This window comes from Chelonia mydas, chromosome 8 (genome assembly GCF_015237465.2).
Source record: "Chelonia mydas isolate rCheMyd1 chromosome 8, rCheMyd1.pri.v2, whole genome shotgun sequence".
In the NCBI taxonomy this organism is placed as follows: domain Eukaryota; kingdom Metazoa; phylum Chordata; order Testudines; family Cheloniidae; genus Chelonia; species Chelonia mydas.
The window spans coordinates 101634297-101658158 of NC_057854.1; the positions used below are offsets into that span (position 1 = coordinate 101634297).

Below are 23862 nucleotides of genomic sequence, written 5' to 3' on the forward strand. Positions count from 1 at the left end.
TAGGTGCCCCTTTTCTGGTCGCAGCAGGTCCGGGCCGGGGCTGGGTTGGGGCTGCGGGATAGGCGCCCCTCCCCGGCCGTGGCAGGTCCGGGACAGGACTGGGTTTGGGCCACCCCTCCCCCAGCCACCGCAGCAGGTCCAGCCGGGGCTGCATTCAGACCGCCCTTCCCCCGGCCTCCATGGCAGGTCCGGCTGGGGCTGCAGGCTGCCCCTCCGCCAGTCGCACAGCTGGGTGGGTTCCCTGAGCACCTGCGCAGCGCTAAATAGGCTGCTGCACGGCCACATGGCCACACAGCTTACAGGGATCTTTGGTCTACACTAGAAACTTGCACCAGGGTAGAGCTTTTGGTGAAGACGCTCTAAGCCGGGAGAGAGTTCTCCTGTCAGGTTAATAACTCCACCTCTGTGAGAGGCAGTAGCTATGCCGACAGGAGAAGCTCTCCCGCCGACTCGGCACTGTCTACGCAAGGCGTTGTGGTCGTTATAACTACGTCTCTCGGAGGTTTCGCTTAGTACACTTCCAGAGTGCATTAAGCCAAATGACACAACGGCTCTCTTAGTGCCCCGTGAGAATGTCCGTGTGGGGAGTTAGTGTGGAGTAGCGAGTGCACACCAGCTCCTGTGGGCTTTTTCCCCATGTAGACACCCTAAGGGCCAAAGTTTGCCTTCGTTTTGGTGGCTGCACTTTTCAGTATTTTTCAAAAACTAGCTGCAAACACTGTGTGAGTTGCATTCTGAAGGCTGTCGTCATTGTAATCGTTGTTCTGTCGGATCCCAGGACTAGTGCTCAGGGAGCAGAGATTTGCCATCAACACGATTACAAAATAGCAATCGCTTGGTCCCATACAAAATAATTTAATTTCACATTTTGCTGTGACTTTTACCCGGAGTAGAAAAGCTTCCGTTCGGAGGTTGGCGTGTGCATGTGTGTGTGTGAAGAAGTTGAGGTCGCAAATCTCTTTCAAATACGGCATCTTGTCATATCAGAACACACTGCTGACTAAACTCTGTTGGCCAAATTCATAACGGACTTAACCTTGTCAAAATCAATGGAGTCACATGGGTGATTAATTTGGCCCGTTGGCATCAAGCTTTTCTCTTCCTAACATAAGATGGAGATTCAAGCATGCATCTCAGCTCTTTTCCACAGCACTATTGATCTGCTAAGTTTAAACCTAAATGGCATGTCTAGCCAGGCCTTTCAATCTGACGTTCAGAATTGTCTGACAAGCTCCTTTTTATTCATTTATTTATTTTTGTTTGAAACCGACAGCGTTACAACTGCCCCTCTCGCTTCTAGAGCACCTGGGCCGGACAGCAAGTTGCCTTTCTGTTATTATACACAGAGCTGGTCAAAGTTTTTCATTGAAACATTTTTTGGACCAAAAAAAAAAGGGGGGGGTTTCATTCAAAAGGAAACTTTCCACAGAAAAATGTCACTTTGGCCAAATTTTCTGATTGCGAAATTTTGCTGGTAAAAGTTGAGACACTGATTTAGTTGAACCCATGTAACCCCTTTTGTGTGGACCCTTTTAAATTGGCTCCAGGATGTTGTATATCGATTTAGCGGACGTGGCACTTCTACACTGATTTAAGAGTGACCACACAATGCGGTTGCACTGAGTTAACTAAATCAATCTAGTTAATTCGGTACAACTTTTGTGTCAGCACAGGCCTGCGGTGTTAGCCAAAATGGCTTTGGCCCCAATTCTGAAAGATATTCAAGCACCTGCCTAATTTTAATGAGTAGTCTCATTGACGTCAATGGGGACACTCACCTGTTTAAAGCTGGACATGTGCTTAAGTGCCTTGCTAGATTGGTATCTGACACTGAGTGGTATAGAATCAGACAAACCAGAACATGCTCCCTATGCATTAGAAGTTGGAAATTCCAACCTGGCCCTTAAACCCAGCCTGTTGAGCCCGTGTATTGCAGTGTGTATGATTACAGTATACATGAAAGCAGCCACTGTATAATGGTGACCTAATGGTTTCTGTTTAACCTGCTGTTTTCAGTCACTGTAACTCTCTAATGTTTTCTCCTTTGGAACTGAAATGATCCAGGCTTTTGTCCCTGAGCAAAAATGGTTCTGAAGTTTTTTGATTGAAGAGGAGAGTGGAAATTTCCTATTGTAAAAAAAAAATCTTGCCAAGCCTTTTATGAACAGCTCTGCAGCCCAAATGGCTCAGGATTGAAAGTTGAGGAGAGGTGCCTTCAAATGTGCCATTGACGTTTGGTTTTGATATGACCAAGTTATGACCCTCTGAAAATCACCCGCATTACATTTAGCACAGGCTTGTTCACCAAGCTCTGAAAGTGTGAAGCTAAGGGGGCTGCGTTGCACCTGAATGCGTGTGCATAGTGTAAAGTGCAATGAAAATACCTGGGTTAGGGAGGGATGCTGCATGCTTGTGAGGTTTGCAAGAGGGACTCCTACTCTGGTGCATCTTTCGGGAGGGGAGTGGGTGCTGCATTTTCCTTGGTGTACAAAAGAAGGCCTGTCTCCTACAGGACAGCTGTACTGAGTGCACGGTGCAGGACATTTCAGTGGTTTATCAGCGTACTATTCTAGATTGTGGGATTTACACACATCGTTGCCAAAGTTTTGCAAGCCAGGGAATCTCTGAGCAGCTGGAGCGTGAAACTGCATCTTTCGATTATTTCCATATACTGTTTTTATGTACACAAAAGACATTGGGAAATTCCATTAAAAAACTGCACTAAGAGAATCTTAGTTACGCAGTCAGGAAATGCCAAAAATGGGATTGCACATGCAGATTTCACTTTGACCCCTTGTGGGTAATATGCCAAAATACAGCTTTCAAGGACATGACCACTAACTGTCTCAAAAAACTGTAATATACTAACCTATCCTCCCATTCAGTCGACACGTATAACAGTTGCACTACACCACACTGCTTTGTGGATGCCAGATGAACCCAAAGAGAATCATTTAGCTGAAAAGTACACAGTAAACAGTATGTGCACGGCATAGTGTGTCTCAATTATTCAACACAGAATAATAGTAAAAATGTACTGTGACATACAGGCCCCCTAAGTTTGCAGCTAAAAGTTACCTCTGAAGTTAACTCTCTTAGCCCCTGCTAGGCACCTCAGAAAGGCTGTGAATCTTGTTGAAAAGAAAAGCTAAAATACTTGGGTGTTAACAACAGATGAGATTTGAGCAATAGATACCCAACGCTGTTAGTCTCCTTTGACCATCCCATACCTCAGAGAGAAGAGAATATATCATAAACAGTGCATTGGTCTGATTCTGGTCTCATTCTAACACTGATGTAAATCCAGGCTAACTCCTCTTAAGCAGTGAGTTATACCGCTGTCACTGAGATCAGACCCTGTCACTAAGTCAATAACTATAGACTGGACCAGTATGACCATTGAAGAGTTAGCAGAATAATGTATACAATGATTTTTAAAATATTACAAGTATCTAAGGATGTAGAAAACTGTTGTATGATATGGTATTGAGCAATGGTAAGTGATCATTTGTACAATTAAAGACTATAATGTAAGGCATGTGTAGAAGAGGGCAGAGTTAAGGTTGTGTATGCTATGCAGCCTTAATTATTGCATTTCCTTACTTTTGATTGCTTAGTCTTGAATCCTTAACTTTTTGTGCATGTAGTTTTTTGTACAGAATTATAAGTAAGGTTAACCACATACTGGCCTTAGGGCCCGGAAATTCCCAGGTAGAACAGCCTGAGACAGAGATAGATGTTTGACCAGAATGAATATCATGCCTCTTTGAGTATTGGACTATATTCTCGATGTTTCATATTCTTTCTTTTGGGGACTCTATTTTTTTTTTTTTTTGGCAGGGGAGGAAGGGAAGGGAAATATATTTTTTTGAAAAAAAGAGAGCATCTATCTATTGAAGAAGTCTGGTCCAGTGGCTAGGAAGTAGTCTGGGGACCAGGACACATGGATTCTATTGCTGTTCTGCTTCTAAACTGCTGTGTGACTTTGGGCAAGTCACTTACTTACATTTTCTGTGCCTCAGTTGTTCCATCTGCAAAATGGGAACTATAAAATTTACCCACTTTTGTAAAGTGCTTGGATCTCTCAGGATAAAATGCAAGTGCTAATTAATAGTAATATCATGAAAAGCATCGAATAGTCCTGATATAACTTCCCCTTTAGTTATGATCTAGCATGTCAATATGTATTTAAACCAATTTTTCCAAGTATATTATTTACCTGAGTGTAATGGCCCCTTTGCCATTATGGTCTATCTTGTAATTACATATTTCCTTTAAAAAGTGAGTATATACTATTTACCCATTAAGACAGTCGTTTCGCTGGGGAGCATGGATCTGGGTATCTTATCAGTCTGTACCTTGAAGCTAGTAGCAGTTTAATGCAGATGGGTCTATTTGAAATAAGGTATTGTATAAATTCTTATAGGTGAGTAGAAATATCCCTTAGGATTCCCTTGTGAGCCCCTACCAGCCCGGAGCTCCTACCAGCCTGGATAGGTTACAGTTGCCACAGCAGTAGATAATCTCCCTGCCACCTTGCCCGCTAGAGCGAGATAGGGTGGGTCAGGCATTCTGATCCCGATCTCAGTCATTTATTTCTATCCCAGTGTGACTGGTGTGCATAGCCTGCACTAGCCAAGATGGGGTTAAACCCACATTATGGACAGCAGCAGTCCCGCCCCCTAGGCTGTACTGGGCATGCTCCAGATATTGCAGCAGTATAAAAGGAGGAAGTCCAGATCATTTGGGGCTGGATGCTGGAGGGGAAGGACTTGTGCTGGATGCTCCTGCTGAGGACCCGCTATGGCCCCTGCCTGCGGGGATCGGAGTCTCCAAGGGTCAGCTTGGACCCCTGCAACTAACAGAGCCCCAGGAAATGACTGGTGCTGCAGAGCCTGGAGACTCCCAAAGCCTCATGGACTGCCACACCAGAGACAATGGTAGGAAGTGACCCAGGGAGGGTGATGGAGTGGTATCTCCCACCCAGGTAAGCTCAGTGTCTTTTGGTGGGACTCCCCACTGAGCCAGTGACAGATCACTCGCCACTGCCAGGGCCCTGGGTTGGGGCCTGGTGGTGTCAGGTGGGCCTGGATCCCCCTACCTGGGCTGCCAGCCACCCTAGCTGGTGGCCCATTGGGTGCTGGCTACTAAGCTATGCTGCCCTGCACCAAAGGGCTGTGCTTTCGATTCTGGCTACTAGGCCACACTGCCCCGTATTGAAGGGCAGCACTATTAACTCTAGCTGCTAGGCCACACTGCCCTGGGCACCAGGACTATTAACTTTATGGTGGTCCTCAGACCCCAGGGTGGTGAGGTCCGAGACATACAAGCGGACTTAACGGTGGTGTCTGCATATCCCCTGGCACCCATCTTTTCGTGCCAGGGTGTGCATACAATGCCACACCCAGGATCTACACTTTATAAGTATTGCCCTCAATGCCAGGCAGTGCCATATTTGTGTTCACTTGTTCAAAGAAAAATGAAAGTGACTTTGCAAACAAATAGAAGGGGAGAAAGTGGGTCAAACTGGGTCAACTCATGCTAGTTGTTGGGGTTATTATTTATTTGTATTATCGAAGCACCTAGGAGCCCTAGTCACAGACCTGTACAAACCCAGAACAAAGAGATGGTCCCTGCCCCCAGGAGCTCACCATGTAACTATAAGACTTGAGACAATAAATGGATACAGACAGATTGGAGAGTCCAAGGAAACAATGAGACAATATTGGACAAAAATGATAGGCAGTCCTTTTAGAGAAGGACTGGGCATTCCAGAGGCAGCAGGAGACGAGAAGTGGGAATCGGAGGAGGGGAACGGCATGAGGTTAGGAATGGTGACATGAGAGAGTCTGAGGTGTAGCCTGGACTCCACACACAAAGAAATACTGTGTAAGTCTGCTACCCCAGGATACCAAATTACTTTATCAATTAAATATGCCACCACCCCGTAAGGTAGGGACATCATGGTATCCCCATTTTACTGGGGACACTGAGGCATGGAGGAATTAAGCGACTATCCCAAGGTCACATGGGAAAACCTGTAGAAGAGCCTGGAAGTGAATCCAAATGTCCTGACTACCAGTTCTGTGCTTAACTTCACGGTCGTCCTACTTATGAGCACCAAAAGAAAAACTTTGATCTGAGTTCCTCAGGAAAAATTAACTCTAGCATTAGAGCTGGTGGTTAACACAATCATTAGCTGGATTAATTTTGGAGTTGCCAAAAATTAATCCAGTTAATGATTGCATATTTTTCCTGTCACGCATATTTTATGGCTGAGCAGCATTAGAGCCACCATTATGAAGAAAATATGGCCTAGTGATTAGGGCCCCCAATTCAGCTAAGCAAACATGCTTGTAACTCTAAGCACATGAGGAATTCTGTCCCTATTCAGTAACACGCTTAAGCACATGCTTGGGAAACCGAGTGTTCTAGTCGACAGGACACCGAGCTGTGAGTCAGCCAGGGTTCTGTTCGTGGCTTGGCCTCTGACCAGGTCATAGACTCATAGACTTTAAGGTCAGAAGGGACCATCGTGATCATCTAGTCTGACCTTCTGCACGTTGCAGGCAACAGAACCTCACCCACCCATTCCTGTAATAGACAAGGGCCTAACCTCTGGCTGAGTTACTGAAGTCCTCAAATCATGGTTTAAAGACTTCAAATTACAAGAGAATCCATCATTTACTCAAGTTAAAAGCTGCAAGTGACTCGTGCCCCATGCTGCAGAGGAAGGTGAAGAAACCCAGAGTCTCTGCCAATCTGACCCAGAGGAAAATTCCTTCCAGACCCCAAACATGGTGATCAGTTAGACCCTGAGCATGTGGACAAGACCCACCAGCCAGACACCTGGAAAAGAATGCTCTGTAGTAACTCAGAGCCCTCCCCATCTAGTGTCCCATCTCCAGCCATTGGAGATATTTGCTACTGACAGTCAGAGGAACTACATGCCATCATAGGCAGTCTCATTATACCATCCCCTCCATCAACTTATCCAGCTCAGTCTTGAAGCCAGTTAGGTTTTTTGTCCCCACTGCACCCCTTGGAAGGCTGTTTTGGAACTTCACTCCTCTGATGGTTAGAAACCTTCCTCTCATTTCGAACCTAAACTTGTCGATGGCCAGTTTATATCCATTTGTTCTTGTGTCCACATTGGTGCTTAACTTAAATAACTCCTCTTCCCTCCAGCTGTGTGACCTTGGGCAAGTAATTTCACCTTTCTGTTTCCCTTCCCAGCCTTCAGTCTTGTCCGCTTAGACTGTAAACTCTTTGCGGGCAGGGACTCTCTCCCTTTGTCCCCAGCCTAATGGTCAGGGACTTTATGGATTTGCTGTGACCTCTGGCAAGTTACTCAATAATTTGATGCCTTAATTTATCCATCCGTAAAATAAGTAAAATATCGACTTTGTGCATGCAGCAGGAAGAAAATTAACTCATGTTTGTAAGGCGCGTGGAGCTCCTCAGATGAAAGGTGCTATGGAGGTGTGAGGTGGTGGTGGTATAAAAATGGAACGCTACCTCTCTAGCAATAGGCTTATAGATTATAAAGCCAGAAGGGACCACTCTGAGTTGAAAGTAGCCTACCCAAAGGACCCCCAACACTGCTCAGCTTGAGCCCAGATACCAAGCAAGACAACAATGGGTTCCAAGATGCGTGCTCTGGCGCCGTAAGGAAGCCAATGAAAGCCTCATTCTTACACAGCAAAAGGCAGACCATGACCTTCTGTAACAGGGCAGAAGTGAATCTTCTGTTAGCAGCATCCTTGCTACTGTAGCTGCATAACAGGAATGGCAGGACTCTCTCTTCCTCTTCTTTCTCACAGTGTAATTAATATAGAGTCTGACCCTGCAGCCCTTAGTTCCCTGGATTTCAATGGCATTATTAACATGAGCAAGAGCTGCAAGATCAGCCCCATCATTGCAAAAGAATCCTCCATTAGACCATGTCTTGTGGTTAATTCTGCAAAAATTCCAATAGCATAAAGAAAGCAGAACTCCTGCTTAGTGTCTTTTTGCCTTCTGGTGACCTACGAACCGTTCCTAGCTTGGCCATTTTACCTCTGTCTCACATTACACTGTAAGTTGGACACTCAATGCCTATTTATTTCAACATCTCTTGACTCGTTGCTGTGTATGCTGTTCACAGGTTTCAATTGCCCCTTCTACTTTTCTAAGTACTATCATATGAGGAGAAGAGTTGTTAAGTTTGAGAGAACTGGCAATTACTGGACAGATTGACTTTTTTTGTGGTCAGGTGATTTCAAAAGATTATCCTAAAATGGTACCACTGTTACCAGCTAGCATCTGTCAACCACAAAAAATGTTTCCTCTTACAGTACCATGGGGTGGGGGCAAGCAAGATGGATTTGACAGGATAGACTGTGGAAAGGTGTCCTGACTCATAAAGAGAGAAGGAAAAAAACTTCTTGTCTTAACTTCTTTTCAGTGGTGTGTATAGCTTCCGGGTCTTAAGAAAACTCTGACGTCTGTGGATGCTCATTGCCATTGTTCCACATTTTAGTGCTGTGTCAGAGGATCCTGCAGAAGCCCAATTCCATGAGTAGACCAATGTGAAAACTTTCTTTCTTCTTCTCTAGGGTGAGATTAATTACCTCTTGCAAATCAGAGGTTGCAGGGAAACGTCAGCCCTGAAATCCCTTCCCAGTGGTTTGTGAGTAAACATTCACTTTTCATTAACAGCAGGATACATTTAAAAATTACTATCCTTTCTTATAAAACTCTCCATGGACTTGTTCCACCCTATTTCATGGACCTAGTCTCTGCTCCACACCGAAATACCAAGCTTTTTGGTGTCCTGTCGAACAATCTAGCCACTGTCCACACAACAGCCTTCTTCTCCGCCTCTGCTAGCATCTAGCACAGTTTCCTGGTTCTCTCTCCACCTCACCATCAGCTAACCTGTCACCATTTCTGGTCACAATACCATTATTTCTCACTGAATGTTGTTGTTCATGCCGTGTCACAGGTGTGCATGACACCAGAACAAATCAAGATGGAGTCTCTGGCCAGAGAAGGCTCAAGTCTGATTAGACCAGATTTTGTCACTTTGCTCAGGTTGATTTCAACAGGGTTAACTCGTGGATTGCAGAATCTTGTCCATTGTTAAGACCAGAACAAAAGAAAGAAACAATACAGGAAAGACTTAGAAAGAGAAGGACAAGGATGAAGACAACAAGCCAGATTCTGCCACCCTCACTTTACTCCTTCAGCAGCCCCATTGGAACCAGCATATTCAAATAGTTATACGGTGAGCTGAGAGACTAACACATGCATCTGAGTGGTTACAATTTTTTTGTGAATAATCATTGGTTTTATTTCCCTCGGCTGTACTTCTTCTTTTCTCCCTCGTGCTATTTGATTTTAACTCTTGAGAGCATTTTGCAAGGCAGTTTGTCTAATAGATGCTACGCAAAACAAAGTTGCATTGTATACGTTTGCTTGGACCAAGATAAGAGTTTCAAAACGCCAGCCCAATAAAGATCGCTTCTTCAGATGTTGGCAGCTTTTACAGAGCACTTAGTGTTTAGGAGCCGGGTGATGTGTTAACCAAGTAACTGTGATTTGCATAGACACAATACAGGTTTTCATTTTATGACAGGTTCTTGGCCTGGAAACTGTTGTATTAAACCTTACACCGGTATGTTGGCCCATTAATCAGTACCACGCTATTTACCTTGTCTCTCTCTCTCTCTCTTTCAATCTCTCTCTTTTTTGAGACAATAAACATTTTATGCTTTGTCAGCATAATGTAGGGCAAACACTAACCCTTCGATGTTTCACAATCCTTTTAAGAGCCTTGATCCTAGAGGTAATAAACGCACCAGCGGGTAGAGGCTCCGTGTCAGATACACAGCTGGTCGATAGGCTAGGAATAAGAGATACTATATGTGTACATGGGTGCAGTGCCATGAGGAAATTAAACAACTGGGGTGGGCAAGAATGCTTTGCATTGTGGGAGATGCCTGCTCCAGAAGGCTCTCTGCTCTACTGTGCTGCCGTGCTCTTCCTAGAAGCAGGGTGGATGGGGTCAGCAATTTCAGGGGGTGTTTCTGCTAAACAGAAAGGATGTTTTTAAAATGCCACATAGAGTTTAGGATTTGGTATGCTGGACTATTCAACTGTCTGATGCATTTTCAAAATAATTTTAAGAAACCCTCCCCCAAAACGGCACCAGAATCACAGCAAGGGGCTGTGGGAAAAGACCATCGTCCAGTATTCTCTCTTCTCTTGCTGTGGTGCCGTAGGGAAAATCGAGGCCTCCCTCCTATATGAAGAATCGGTTGCCTTTCATGGGAGATCGTTTCTCTTCACAGCTACCCAGAGCAGCAGGGAAGGACGGTATCAGAAAGGACAATATAACTAAGGCCTGGTCTACACTTAAAACTTAGGTCAATGTAGCTACGGCACTTAAGGGTGTGAAAAATCCATACACCTGAGCACTGTAGCTATGCTGACCTAACCCCGGAGTAGACACAGCTAGGTCAATAGAAGAATGCTTCCATTGGCCTCACTGTCCTCTCCTGGGGAGATGGAGTTCCTACAGCAAAGATGAACCCCTTCCATCACTGTGGTCTGCATCTACACTCGGCGTTTACAGCAGCATAGCAATGGCACCCTAGTTCTGCTGCTGTAGCGCCCATAGTGTAGACCTAAGACTATATCTAGTGGCTGTGAGTTAATACATTGTGAAAAGCAGCTCTTTCACCTGCCCACTGGCTGTATGTGACTGGAACAGGAGGACTTGTGGCACCTTAGAGACTAACAAATTTATTAGAGCATAAGCTTTCGTGGGCTACAGCCCACTTCATTGGATGCATAGAATGGAACATATAGTAAGAAGATATACATACAGAGAAGGTGGAAGTAGCCATACAAACTGTAAGAGGCTAATTAATTAAGATGAGCTATTATCAGCAGGAGAAAAAAACTTTTGTAGTGATAATCAAGATGGCCCATTTAGATGGATTTCAGAGTAGCAGCCGTGTTAGTCTGTGTTCGCAAAAAGAAAAGGAGGACTTGTGGCACCTTAGAGACGAACAAATTTATTTAGATAGTTGACAAGAAGGTGTGAGAATACTTAACATAGGGAAATAGATTCAATATGTGTAATGACCCACCCACTCCCAGTCTCTATTCAAACCCAAGTTAATGGTATCTAGTTTGCATAGTAATTCAAGCTCAGCAGTTTCTCGTTGGAGTCTGTTTTTGAAGCTTTTCTGTTGCAAAATTTCCACCCTTAAATCTTTTACTGAGTGGCCAGAGAGGTTGAAGTGTTCTCTTCCGGTTTTTGAATGTTATGATTCCTGATGTCAGATTTATGTCCATTTATTCTTTTGCGTAGAGACTGTCCGGTTTGGCCAATGTACATGGCAGAGGGGCATTGCTGGCCCATGATGGCATATATCACACTGGTAGATGTGCAGGTGAACGAGCCCCTGGTGGCGTGGCTAATGTGATTAGGTCCTATGATGGTGTCACTTGAATAAATATGTGGACAGAGTTTGCATCGAGCTTTGTTGCAAGGATAGGTTGTGACTGCATGCTTCTAGATTCCACGGTGATGGGTACATTAATAAAACAGGCAGACAGGCACAGAGTGACTTCTCAGTGCCTTCAATTTCCACCTGTCTTGGGAAATAGATAGCTTTTTTCACAGGAGCCCAGTGTTACGCAATAGAATTTACACTGTGGGTCAAGAAATCCCCAGTAGAAAAGGAGGAATTTTAATACAAACGACAAACTAACAACATAGGTCTTTAAGGATCTGATCTGCAATTATTTCATGCTCTAACCCTTTTCTTTCCAGTGCCTCAGCTTTGCAATGAAGGTATCACTTTGTCATGTTTTCTCTTCAAAATAATAGTAAAATACAACTTTAGACGATAGTCTAGTTTTGCTCAGTAATCAGAGGTTTGTTCTTCTCACACTTGCTTCTGTTAGGCGAGGAAAGTCAGGGAAAACAATCTCCAAAGCAAATATAAGCATATTTCCTTCTGGGAAAACGAACGGGGAAAATGCATGTAGCTAAGCAACAATGCATTTTGATAAATGGGTCATTTTCAAAGGCATGAATTGCAAATGTGCAAAGAAAATAGTCCCATCCAACACATCCTGTATTTGAATGTTTGGCCCTGCCTATTATTAAGAAACGATATGACTTTCTCATACCCCTGAGAACTCCCTACCTTTCTCTGTGCCTTCCACCCCCACCCAAAGCCTCAGGTCACAATCACCATTCTTGCTGCTGAGGATTAGACTATAGATCTGTCAATGCAAAGTGCACTCCTCCATTCCCCCAACCCTGGGGATAAGAGAACTGCCTCAGCAGCATTCCTAGTTCAGGGAGAGAGAAGCCAGGACTCTGAGCCAAACCCAAGTCTCCCACATGGCAGTGTGAAGCCTGTTCATTTTTATTGTATAATAGGGTCAGATTCAATTCAGTCCTGGCATGAGCTAGTGCAGCTGCACCAAAGATATATCTCAAAGTACTTGGGTGGGTAAATTTCATAGCAGGGGTCAGTGAGGCACAGGCTCTGCATCATTCACCACACTAAAGGTGGGTTCTTTACTAATGCTGCAGCGTAGCGAACACCGATCATTAACAGTGCCCGCTGTGCCACTGTAAAATCCTGGTGGAGACAAGACACTGTAGCTTTTATCACAAGGTAAATAGGGTGAGGTCAGTCAGATGTAATGGTAACCTGACCTTGCCTAGCTACCACCTAGTCTAATGCCTTGGCTCCACCAGGATTTTACAGTTGGGGATAGTTTATCCCCATTAGTTATCCCATAGTAAAAACACACCTCTTTGAACAATGAAGACAAAGCCATAGACAAGTTAAGGCCAACGTTTTCAGAAGTGGCCACTGATTTTGGCTTCCAAATATGCCTCAAGTTGGGCACCCAAACATTTAGGCACTCACAAATTAGTGGGAATTTTGGAAATTTTGCCTTAACTGACTTGCCCAAGGCTGTGCAGTGAGACTGTGTCAGAGCAGGGAACAGACCCAAGATTTCCTCTCTGAGCGCTCTGCTGAATATCTCCTTTTACTGACGCGCTCATGATTGTACTGATAGTGAATAAGCCATGTAGCAATATGTTGGAAAAAACAGTTATTACAGGAAGATATTAGGATTATTTCTTTCTTTGATGAATAAAATTATACAGCTACTTTTAAAGTCAGACCTGTGGCATTTACAGAGTGGTTATTGTGCATTCCTTGGAAAAAATATGAGCTAGAAGTCGTTCCAATGCATTAAAGTAATGAATAGAGGAAGTGAGAAATATTTTAAATTCCTAGTGTTACATTTCAAAAATGTTCTGGTTTCAGGATTGGGGGGGGGGGAACCCTCTTTTTCTCTTGCTGTCTAATTTTTCTGAACTTGTTACAAGTGTCCCACACTCTCCGAGTGATGAAATAAAAGGAGGTTTTGAAAAATGACACTGGTGCAGAGCACAAGAGCGGAAGTGAGTGTGGGATGGTAATTTTGTAACTGCAGCTGCTTAAAACGCATTTTTTAGCCAGTGTAAATGGGGATCAGGTGAGGACTCAAACAATTGGTATGTCAGGGTTCTTCTTTGATGTATTCCTCTGTTTAACGGTGTGACTTTTAGCTGCTGTTTGTCATCAGTAAAATATTAACAGTTATTAGTGTACTTGGAAGTTACCTGCTAAGTGGCACCTAGTAAGCCTTGCTCCATGGCCACAAAGGCCTCAAGATGCAGCAGGAACTGCAGAATCTAGTCTGTAGGGTCCTTTGTACACACTAACACATAGCTGGACTTATGGAGGGAGAGGCAGTAGGAGTAATGGCACGAGGGCCTATAGATCCTCCGTGCCATTGCCCCACAGGGTAGGGGTGGAGGAGCTACTGCAACCTCACTCTACAGTAAAGAGTAGAGTTGTTGGGGAAGAATACCTTTCCATACACACCTCTGTAGAGAACCCTAAAGCATAGCCTGCCCATTTAGCTGCAGATTGGGCTCAGGATTTGGGCCAAGGTAACTCGTCCAACAAGGGACAAATATCTAACCTTCCAATTAGGCTTGAAACCGTCTGTTTTGTATCAAGGTCATTTCATTTTCGTTAACTTTCATATCGTATGTTACTTCTATTATAGGGGGAACTGGTAATTTCCCCTAGATTTAGGTTGCCAACACTTTCCATTATAAAATATTATTGCATCCTTTTTTGAGTTCTGTTACAGCCATTGTTCGCAGCAGGCCTTTGAAATCTGGCAGGGACAAAGCCTGTGAGCTAGAGACACAACTTTCACTTTCTCCATGAAATCCCATCCCTGGTTTGGTGGCAGGGATGCCAACCCTCCAGGATTGTCCTGGAGTCTCCAGGAATTAAAAATTGTCATGGGACAAAACCTCCAGGAATACGGCTGATCAAAGTTGGCAACCCTATTCGGTTGAGTTGTAAAATTGCCATTTCCCTTCTGTCTCCTGTGTTCCTTGGGAAAATGTTGGCAATCTGTCAAAATAGTAACTGAACGTGAACATGCTAAAAAGCCAGGCCTATGCCGCCATCCAAGTGGCAGCACCCTGCCGTGAGTCCTGTTGCTTAGCGGGCAGAAGGCTGTGCTGCGGAGCAGAAAGGGTTTTGCATTCAAACTCTGACGCTTAGGGATGTATGGGTGGGTCATTACAGTTGTACGTAACAGAATTTTTTTACCTTTTTAAAAAAAAGAGACTCAGGAAATGACATATAAAAAGCTGTTAGAAGAATATTGTTTAGGTTGCAAAGCTAAACACTGTGAAGTTAGGAAATGCTTCATGTATGATTCTCTGCAACATTCATTCTGCTCCCTTGTACTGATGCATTATGATATAGGCTTTAATTACATGATGACACACTACTTTTCTCCACAGGATCTCTGTCTCATTCAGTGCACAGGATGGACACACAAGGGGGCAGAATTAAGGTTGCACAGGCAACCATAAATAAGGCATTTCCTAACTTTTTAGTGTTTGACTTTGCAATCCAGTGGTCTTTTACTATTGTTTTTTTCTATGTAATATACAGTCTTCGATACTACATAGATACTCTCACCAGAATTTTTTCCTCACTGTGGCAACGCAGCTACACTGGGCTGGAATGCAGGAGCTGTTTAGCAGTGCATAATAACATTAAACAATGGCTTAAAACACAGAAGGTAGAAACCTAGTCCCATTGATTTTAATGGCAAACTTCCCATTGACTTCAACTGGGCCAGGATTTCGCCAAGAACAAATAGTAATACCATCTCTACTTAAAAGTGCATGAAGAAATTAGGGAACCAAAATAGTTACCCAAACTAGCATCTGGGCATATCACTGGGGTTAACACCCTTAGTCTTATGAAAAATGCCATGACATGCTCAGGATCCAAGTTTTACATCTTCTGTGGAAGATGGCACTTCCAGGGTCCCACTGCCCCTTTATACCCTGCTGTGGCATTGGTAAGTACTGACTAAGAGAGTAGACAGAAACCTACAAACGCCACTTCCTGCAATACCTGCATTTTCCTTAGTGGCTTCCTATGCCAGTACTGGCTAGGCATAGTCCTGTTTAGCTTCTGACAGGCTGAGATGGTATTTCTGCAGATATATTATTATGGCACTACCCAGTAAGACACATTGTCCAAGTGAATGGCCTACCTCTCTGTCCTTCCTTCTCTTTTAATCCTATTTAGATGGAAAACAGGCAATACCACACTTAATGTAAACTAAACCAAATTGTTAGTGACTGTTCTACCTAATGCTGATCACTCCTAGAAGTGGCCAAATGAGACCACATCCGGGAAACTGGCAATTAATTAGAACTGATATTTTATAAATTAAAAGAATTGAAGGCCTGAAGGACCCACTATGTTCATCTATTCAGACTCACTGTGTAACGCAGGGCAAAGAATTTCAGCCAGCACTTAATGCAGTGGAGGGGATTTTTCTTCCCTACTATGTAAGTGAACATTTTATCACCATCGTCTTCTAGAAATTCCCTTTGTCAGGATGCGGGCCCTGGGTTTTGCTGACGATGAGCCCAATATTTGGATCACAGTAACATCAGAAAGCATATGAGCTGCCCAAATACCTCTCCTTGTTTTACTGTATTTCACCCATAGTGCTTTGACCCCCATTCCCCATCCACCCCTCAAGTTATATAAGCATATTGTGACCCACATTAGGTTGTCAGATATCACATTATCATGTCTGTGCAAAGAGGAAACTGAGCAATTTGGCTCAAATGGCTTTTCTATGTTCAGCATGTTCCACTGCAAGATCATTTGACTTTTTCCAAAACACATGGAAGCACTCAAAACTTCAATATTTAATATTGCCTTGAAGTGCAAATTGTCAGATTCAAGGAAATGAGAGAGCGCTTATGGCAGTTGACACTGGAACCTAATGTGCAGTGCACCACAGAAACAGCAGACTCTGTGCTGATTTCTAGACTTTTATTATTATTTAGTAGCACAAATCAGACAGTGAGGACTGTGTAGTTATAAGAGCTGTCGCTCTTTATTTTGCTTAGCAGAACAGGCTGCTTGGATCAAGACTGAGCATGCTATGCTGGGACCATGTCATTGGTTATTGGACAACCACTCCATCTTAAAGAAGACCGCCATAGGACCATACATAGAACTTCACCTAGGCAAGGTTAGCCCCACTAGGAAGTAGGGGGTCTCAACTCATTGGCCCCTTTACTCCAAGTATTTTATTTTATTTGTATCTTGATTTTCTGATCTGGGGTTATTTTAAGCACTAATGTGCACAGTATGGTGCACATCTCTGAATCTTTTGTAGCTTTTTAGCTGCTTGTATCCTTTATATCAAGTTTATCAGTGTGTGTATATATAAAAGAGAGATTCATGGAGAGGAAGCATGAGCAAGAATATGTCTGTGCGAGAGAAACTAAGGCATTGCATGTCCCTTCACAGGATCTTTAGCGTGGAAGGCCATCAGTGAAAGTAGGAAAGAGTGTCACATGGATGAGTGTGTTTGCAGCCAAGTAACTCTAAACAATTTTTTAAGCACAGTTGTGACAAATTAATAAACTTCTTTTTCTTTCATGACTTATGTCAAGGAATGGTCCTTTTGTTTACCATTACATAAATTCCTTAGCATTAAATTACATATCTGATTAAAGCAACAAGGATAAAAACAAATGTTAACTAAATTTATTCCACTAAAACGAAAATGCCACTAAGGTGTAACCGACAATGCCGTGAAAATAGAGCATCCATCATGTAAATGATCAGAATGAAATCCACTTCACCAGCACAAAGCCCAAATAACCAGAGCTGGGGGGGAGGGGGTGAAGTCCAACCCAGGGCCACAGCCAGGGCCTCCTTCTCCCTGAAGCTGCAATAGTGATTGTCGCCTTTTCATGCCACTTGATGGGGTGTTAGGGTCTGCAAAGTGATATATCCCATTGCCTTCCCACATCCACACCCTCCATGTTGACCCACGTGCAGCCAGCACACAGAATCCCTGTTCAGTTGCTTTTCAATTTCTACCCATGTATACCCACCACCAGGTTTAAGTGACAGCTTCGCACGACCCCTCAGCACCAAGTTAAATTTCATCATATATGCACACAGTATATTAGTTTTACAGTTTCTGTACAGGGCAATATTCTTTGAGCAAGCTGGAGCAGGAAGACCGTATTAGCCCAAGAAATTTAATTTAAAAATTAGAAAAAGGAATAATATTTGGTTATCATGGATTAATCAGTGAGTTTGTGGATGTGAATATAAAATTAATGTATCTACAGCGAGTTATTTGAATCAAAGTCTTATGCTTTTATGCAGCTGGCTATCCCTGCAGGAGTTCTATTACTGGAACAGCACTTTCTTTCAATTACTTGCCGTGGAAGTTATTTGAGATATATCAGCAAACTTCAGAATCTCCGTGAGCCTAGTCCTTCCCACATTCTCTTAAAGTGGGCATAGGCTTTCAGTTATTCAACTCCTTAGATATTGCAGTCACATTCTGTTTCACCTAAATATGGAGTATGTTTCCTCTCCAAGACTATAAGCTTTCTATCTTGCGCTAAGACAGGAGACGTTATTAATGACTTATTCTTCTTTTCAATAAACTGTACTTTACAGTGTGGCTAAAATAAGCAAATTAAACTATTCCTTGACCAGTGCTTGACAGTGCATAGATCTCTCTAGCAAACTGAAGTTGTCCTTCCATGGTTCTTGATACTGGCTTGTAGTCTCTAGAAGGGCTTTTCTCTGTGTTTGAACAGTTGTTTGTTTCCTCTTTAAAGCTGTTTCACTGAGCTGAACAGGCCAAGTTTCTGTATCTCCTAGTGCAGTGATTCTCAACCAGGGGTACACACCCCTGGGGGTACACAGAGGTCTTCCAGGGGGTACATCAACTCATCTAGATATTGCCTAGTTTTGCAACAGGCTACATAAAAAGCACTAGCAAAGTCAGAACAAACTAAAATTTCATACAATGACCTGTTTATACTGTTATACAATGCACTGAAATGTAAGTATAATATTTATATTTCAATTGATTTATTTTATAATTATATGGTAAAAATGAGAAAGCAAGCAATTTTTCACTAATAGTGTGCTGTGACACTTTTGTAATTTTGTCTGATTTTGTAAGCAAGTAGTTTTAAAGTGAGGTGCAACTGGGGGTAAGCAAGACAAATCAGACTCCTGAAAGGGGTAGAGTAGTCTGGAAAGGTTGAGAGCCACTGTCCTAGTGTGTAGTCAGTCCATCAATATCTGAATATTTTCTCTATCTCTCAGTGTTAGTCCATCAGTATCTGAATATATCACAAATTTTCTTTCATAAAGTATAAATGTTTGGTCTTTGTAATTCAAAAGTTCTTTCAAAGTTAAAAGCTGCCTTTCAGTGTTTGTGCTATTCTGGAGTTTTTTGGTTTTTCCCACCTCACAAGTGAATAGGTTGGGGTGCTCAACATCTTAAGAGGATCAGGCACCAAATCATTAATGTTTGTGTAGTGCTTTGAAACCCTTGGATGGAGTGTTGTAAAAGTATAAAGTATTATTGTAATATTACAACAGGCAATATCTTATTCTCAGACACTACAGGGATGAAGCCAGACATCAGCAGGTAGATCCTTTGTCTTTCATTTTATAACACTACCAAAATATAAATTGAATAATCACTTTGAATTTTTACACCTCAATAGTGTTGTTATTCATTTTAAAGAGAACAATGTTTTCATGGTCAGTCAGTTGAATAACCATATTCATATTTGAGTTCACAATCCTATAACATAAAATGTGTAACATTCTACATAGGTTAATACAGCAGTATCTTTCATTTAGGAATATCCCTTCAAGCTCATAGTGGAACAAAGCATGTAAAAAGAGCCCAATCCTGCACCCATTGAAGTCAAAGGCAAACCTCTCAGTGACTTTAAGGGCTTGGTCCTGTTCACACTTGAGAGAAAATTATAAATCCATATAATTTTAAAAGGACAGTATATGAATCAAACACGTTTTCCATTTACACTTGAATCTTTGAAGTAAAATTCTTACAACACTGAAATCTAACCACAAACTTTTCTTCTCTCTCTGAGTTTAAGTATATTCTGCCTAATGATATCTACATGAGGGACTGATCATGTAAAGGGCAGAGCACCTATTTTGAGGAGCTGAGCTTTCTGAGTCCCCCTAGACTTCAGGGGGAATTGGGTACACGCACAACTCACTAAGGCCTTATATTATGGGAGCTTTTGAATATTTCAGAATGTCTCTGAGGCTAAAGAGATTGAAAAGGCAAGAAGGAAGAATCTTTCGCTCTGAATACATGTACTTTTTGTTCCTGGGGTGGCGTGTGTGTGTAGGGGGGAAGGGTTTCAGCTCCACAGGCAAAGCTGTTGAATTCTGGGGAGCACGAGAAGGGAAGGGGGGCTGATGGCTCAGACTGGTTCAGATGGTTTATTTTCTAGCTTTTGAGGAAGTAACCAGAGCTGTGAGGTAAAGGTACCCAGAGAATTGCCTTATAGGCAGCAGAGAGTCAGGGCAGCGCCCCATCACCACAATGGCCTTCCCCTCTCATCAGTGACTGGGGGGCACTCACTGCCACCCTGCCCCAGCCAGAGGCAATGGAGGGGGTCCCCGTTTGTCAGTCAGGGGGGAGAAGGGCGTCCAGGCAGCCACCCCGCTCCCTTCGCTCAGCAGTGGGGCACCCTCAGAGGCGGGAACTGCCGCCCCACGACACCCACCCCGCAGTCATTCACTGCAGGATCCTTCCAACCCCCCCAAGTCAGTCGGACAGCCAGGGGCCCCATGACCCATCTCTGAATCAGCCTGTGGTGGGCAGGTCGGAGACCCCCCCCCCTCAGGCATTGGGTCAATAGTGGGGCACTGTGAGCCCCCTCCCCACGGTGCAGCGGGGAGCAGCGCCCCTCCCCCACGGCAGTGAGGGGGTGCACAGCATTGGCAGCCCCGTCCCTTCCCCCAGTGGGTGGAGCTTCCCCCACTCCTGGGAGAAAAGGGAGGGGCAGCGCGAGCCTTTCCGTCCCTCTTTATCTGCCACCCCACCCCCCCTTTCTTACCCGCTTAGTAACTGGGGCCTGCAACCAATCCCCAGCTAGCCGGCCGGCTTCAGAGCCAGCTGATTGGCTAGTTGGTTGGCCGGGCGCCCTCCACCAATCCCGGAGCTCGCTGCTCTCTCAGACAAAGACTGCCGCTCTGGCAACTGGGTTAAACTAATCTGCCCCTCCCCCTCGGCTCGCGAGCTCCACGGCAGCCTCCCCCGCCGGGCCGGCCAGCTCCGGAGCGTACCACCTCTCTCTATAGTGGGGGGGGGGGTGCTAGCAAGAGATTCAGACTCTGCTCCTGGCTCTTGGAAGACGTCACCCGCTGCCTCGGTCTCCCGCGGGCATCTCCCACGCGTCCGTCCCGCTGCAGGGTCCCTACGCCCGCTCCAGCGTCACACACACTCCCCCTCGCCCTGCTCGGTGGACGCTACCACCTCCCCCGTTCTCTTGCCTGAGCAAGCGGGAGCGCGCCAAGGGTTAAGGGGGGTGGTACCCTCCCCCGAGCCCCCTCCTCGCGGTGGGAGTGGTTTAGTCCTCAGCAAGAGGCGGTTGGCGACGGTTGGGATGGGCCCCTCCGAGCCTCTTAAAATGAAACCTAGCGGGGCTGGGAGCCGGGCACTGCGCGAGGGACTGGGAACCGCCTGCTCCGCCCTGCGCGCGGGGCTGCGAGCCGGCCACGGAGCGCGGCGCCGGGGGCTGCCCGCCCTGCCCTGAGCCGAGCGCGGGGCTGCTCCCTGCCGGGCGGTAGCGCTGGCCGAGCCCGGGCTGGGGGGGCAGCGGCGTGCGGAGCCCTCCGCTGCCCGCCTCAGCCAGCCGTGGGGGCGGGGACCCTCGGTGGGTCCGTAACAAACCCCCCCCCTGCCCGCCCCCCAGTCGCGGCGCCTTATCCGGGCAAGCGGCCGCCTCCGGGAGGGGACTCCTGCGGCGAGGGGTCCCGGCCGCCTCGCTGCCGCGATAGTCTAGCGAGGCAGAGACTGGCTCCTGCCCCGCCCCCCCCTCTTTTTTTATTTTTGTAATTAAAATAAATATTCTAGGGGGGGAGTTATTGCAGGACTCTTCATTAACCCCCCCCGCCAGCCGCTCGCTGTTCGTCCGCCGCCCCCGGGAGCCGCCTGGCGCGATGTACAACACGGTGTGGGACATGGACGGCGATGACCCGGACTGGCGGGAGGTGATGATGCCCTATTCCACCGAGCTGATCTTCTACATTGAGATGGACCCTCCAGGTAGGGGGAGCCGGCTGCCCTGTGCCACTTGCGTTCAGGGCCGGGACCGTCTTTCCCCCGGCCCCTGGGCGGCTGCTGCTCCTCCTGGCTGTGAAATCCGGGGTGCGCTGCGGGGCGAGCACTGCCGCCCAGCTGGCTCGGACATACGTGGAAACTTTGCAACGACTCTGACCCATTGTCTGTGGAGCGGCGGGGGGGTTTAATGGCTTATTCTCGGCAAGCTTCAAGAGCTAAATGCCCTTTAGAGGGTAGTAGAAAACCGGGGGGGGGGGCAGTGGGGGGAGAGAGACAGTGCCCCCCTTTTCTACTCTGTTTCCTTTGGCTCATTGTTGAAGATTATGAATTTGCTGATCAGTTCCCATTCAGTGCTCTCTTTTAGTATCTTTACCTGCATGTCTTTTGTGGAGCCTGTAATCCTTTAACACTCTCGGTTTCTTTCGTTTTAAATATTGTTAATTAAATTTCAGTTTAATAGTTTCTAGGATCTGGCAGATTTTATTCTCTCTAATCCTAGACCTGCACTGGATTTTTTTTTTTTTTAAAATGCATTCTCTGGGAGAAAACTCCTGGCTACTTTAGTCGTGTTTAATAAGGTTATTGTATGGAAGGTTTAAATGTAACTTTTTCTAGAAATGGTGTCTCGAAAATGTATTGTTCCAAGTTTGCCTGGGGTAGAGGGCTTTTCTTTTGTGTCTGCCAGGGAGGAGTGAGTGGGAAGTGGGGGAGAGGGCTGATAAATCAGAGGAGAAAAGTTGGTTACATTTTTCATTAAACTTACTAGAATTCATAGTTTGATTATTAAACTGTCAGAATTCTGTAACCTTAATGCTTTGTATAACTGTATAAGAGCAGCCTTAATAAGGAGGGGGACTTCATGCCTCATTTTTGTTTAGCTCAGGATGTAAATTTCAAGGTCTGTGGTATGCAGAATAAAAGGGCAGTGGAGACTTCCTTTATTATATAAAAGCATATGTGCACTCGCATATTGTTGGAGAGGTTTAAAAGAGAATTTTGGAAGACTCTGTACTCAAAGTATATACTTGCATGTGACTTTATAATCTGGTACAGTAGAGTAGACTGTTCTGTTTCTTTAGATATGTGGCTATTAGATGATTTAAAGCTTTTCTTAATATTTTTGGCCTTAACCACCTTCTCATGTAATTTTGACATTTTATCCAAAATAGATTTGATAGATTTTTGGAGCGCGTGCTGACCACCACTCATTTGAATTCTTGCATAGTTGACGTATTCCTAAATGTCACTCTTGAAAGTTTAATGAAGTTCAGTGAAATCTGCTTCAGTTTGCCTTTTGGTTGTTCCCTTCATTACTAGATAGGCAATCATAATTTCAGTAAATATATTCTAATTTCTCATGTTAACAGCTAATATGTGCCCATCTATAATAAAAAGCAACTTGGATGACCCCAAATCTTTTAGTGTTGGTATTATGTTTTCAGATGGCCCTTGGAACAGCTCGATGTGTAGAGGCTGCTAGCATATGAAAGGAAAATGTTAATGTCTGAAGTATGTAGGCCTACCTTGCTGAATTGGTCAGAAAATAGCTTTTTAATAGCCACTTCATAAATATTGCTGTGCAACCGAGCTTTGAAACCTGAGCTATGAAACCTGTGCTGAATAGACTTTTAAAGCAGTGCTTCTGTAGTTAAGGTTGTCAGTATTTCTTTTATGAAGCCTTATTTTCAGGGTTTCTAACTCTTTATGTACATTTTTAACTCTGGGATGAAATTTAAGTATTAAGGACTCAATACTATAAGGTGCTGAGAACCTCTTAGAAGGTTACACTCAACGTCTTAGAGGACCAACTCTTACTGTTCAACTAAGAATGTGTAGGCTGGCTTATGTGGGTATGTATAAAATTTCTAACTGCAAGAGTGCAGGGAGGGGGAAGATGATGATGTTCATTCCAGGGGTTTTCTTTATCCACAGTATGAAAAAATTCACTTAAGGGGCTGGAATTTTTCATGTTCAAGTAGTGGTTGTTTAAATCCCCTTGCTAAATTATGTAATTGAGACATTTTGGGCCAAAGTGACTGGAATTGCCCTCATTTACACTAGAACTGAATTTAAACC

At 44.6% G+C, this 23862-nt stretch overlaps 1 protein-coding gene across 2 annotated transcripts in view; it reads left to right on the forward strand.

Annotated features, from left to right (window-relative positions):
- Positions 1-23862, forward strand: part of LOC102941819 (phosphatidylinositol 3-kinase regulatory subunit gamma) — a 346924-nt gene that overhangs the window by 284061 nt on the left and 39001 nt on the right. Inside the window, exon 1 of one of the 2 annotated variants that reach the window (XM_007069976.4) lies at positions 20821-21771. The exons of the other annotated variant lie outside the window; for it this stretch is intronic. Within the exon in view, the coding sequence (XP_007070038.2) occupies positions 21666-21771 (106 nt within the window). The 5' untranslated portion in view covers positions 20821-21665. Of the gene's footprint in view, positions 1-20820; positions 21772-23862 lie in introns of those variants that run through there. 2 annotated transcript variants of the gene reach the window in all.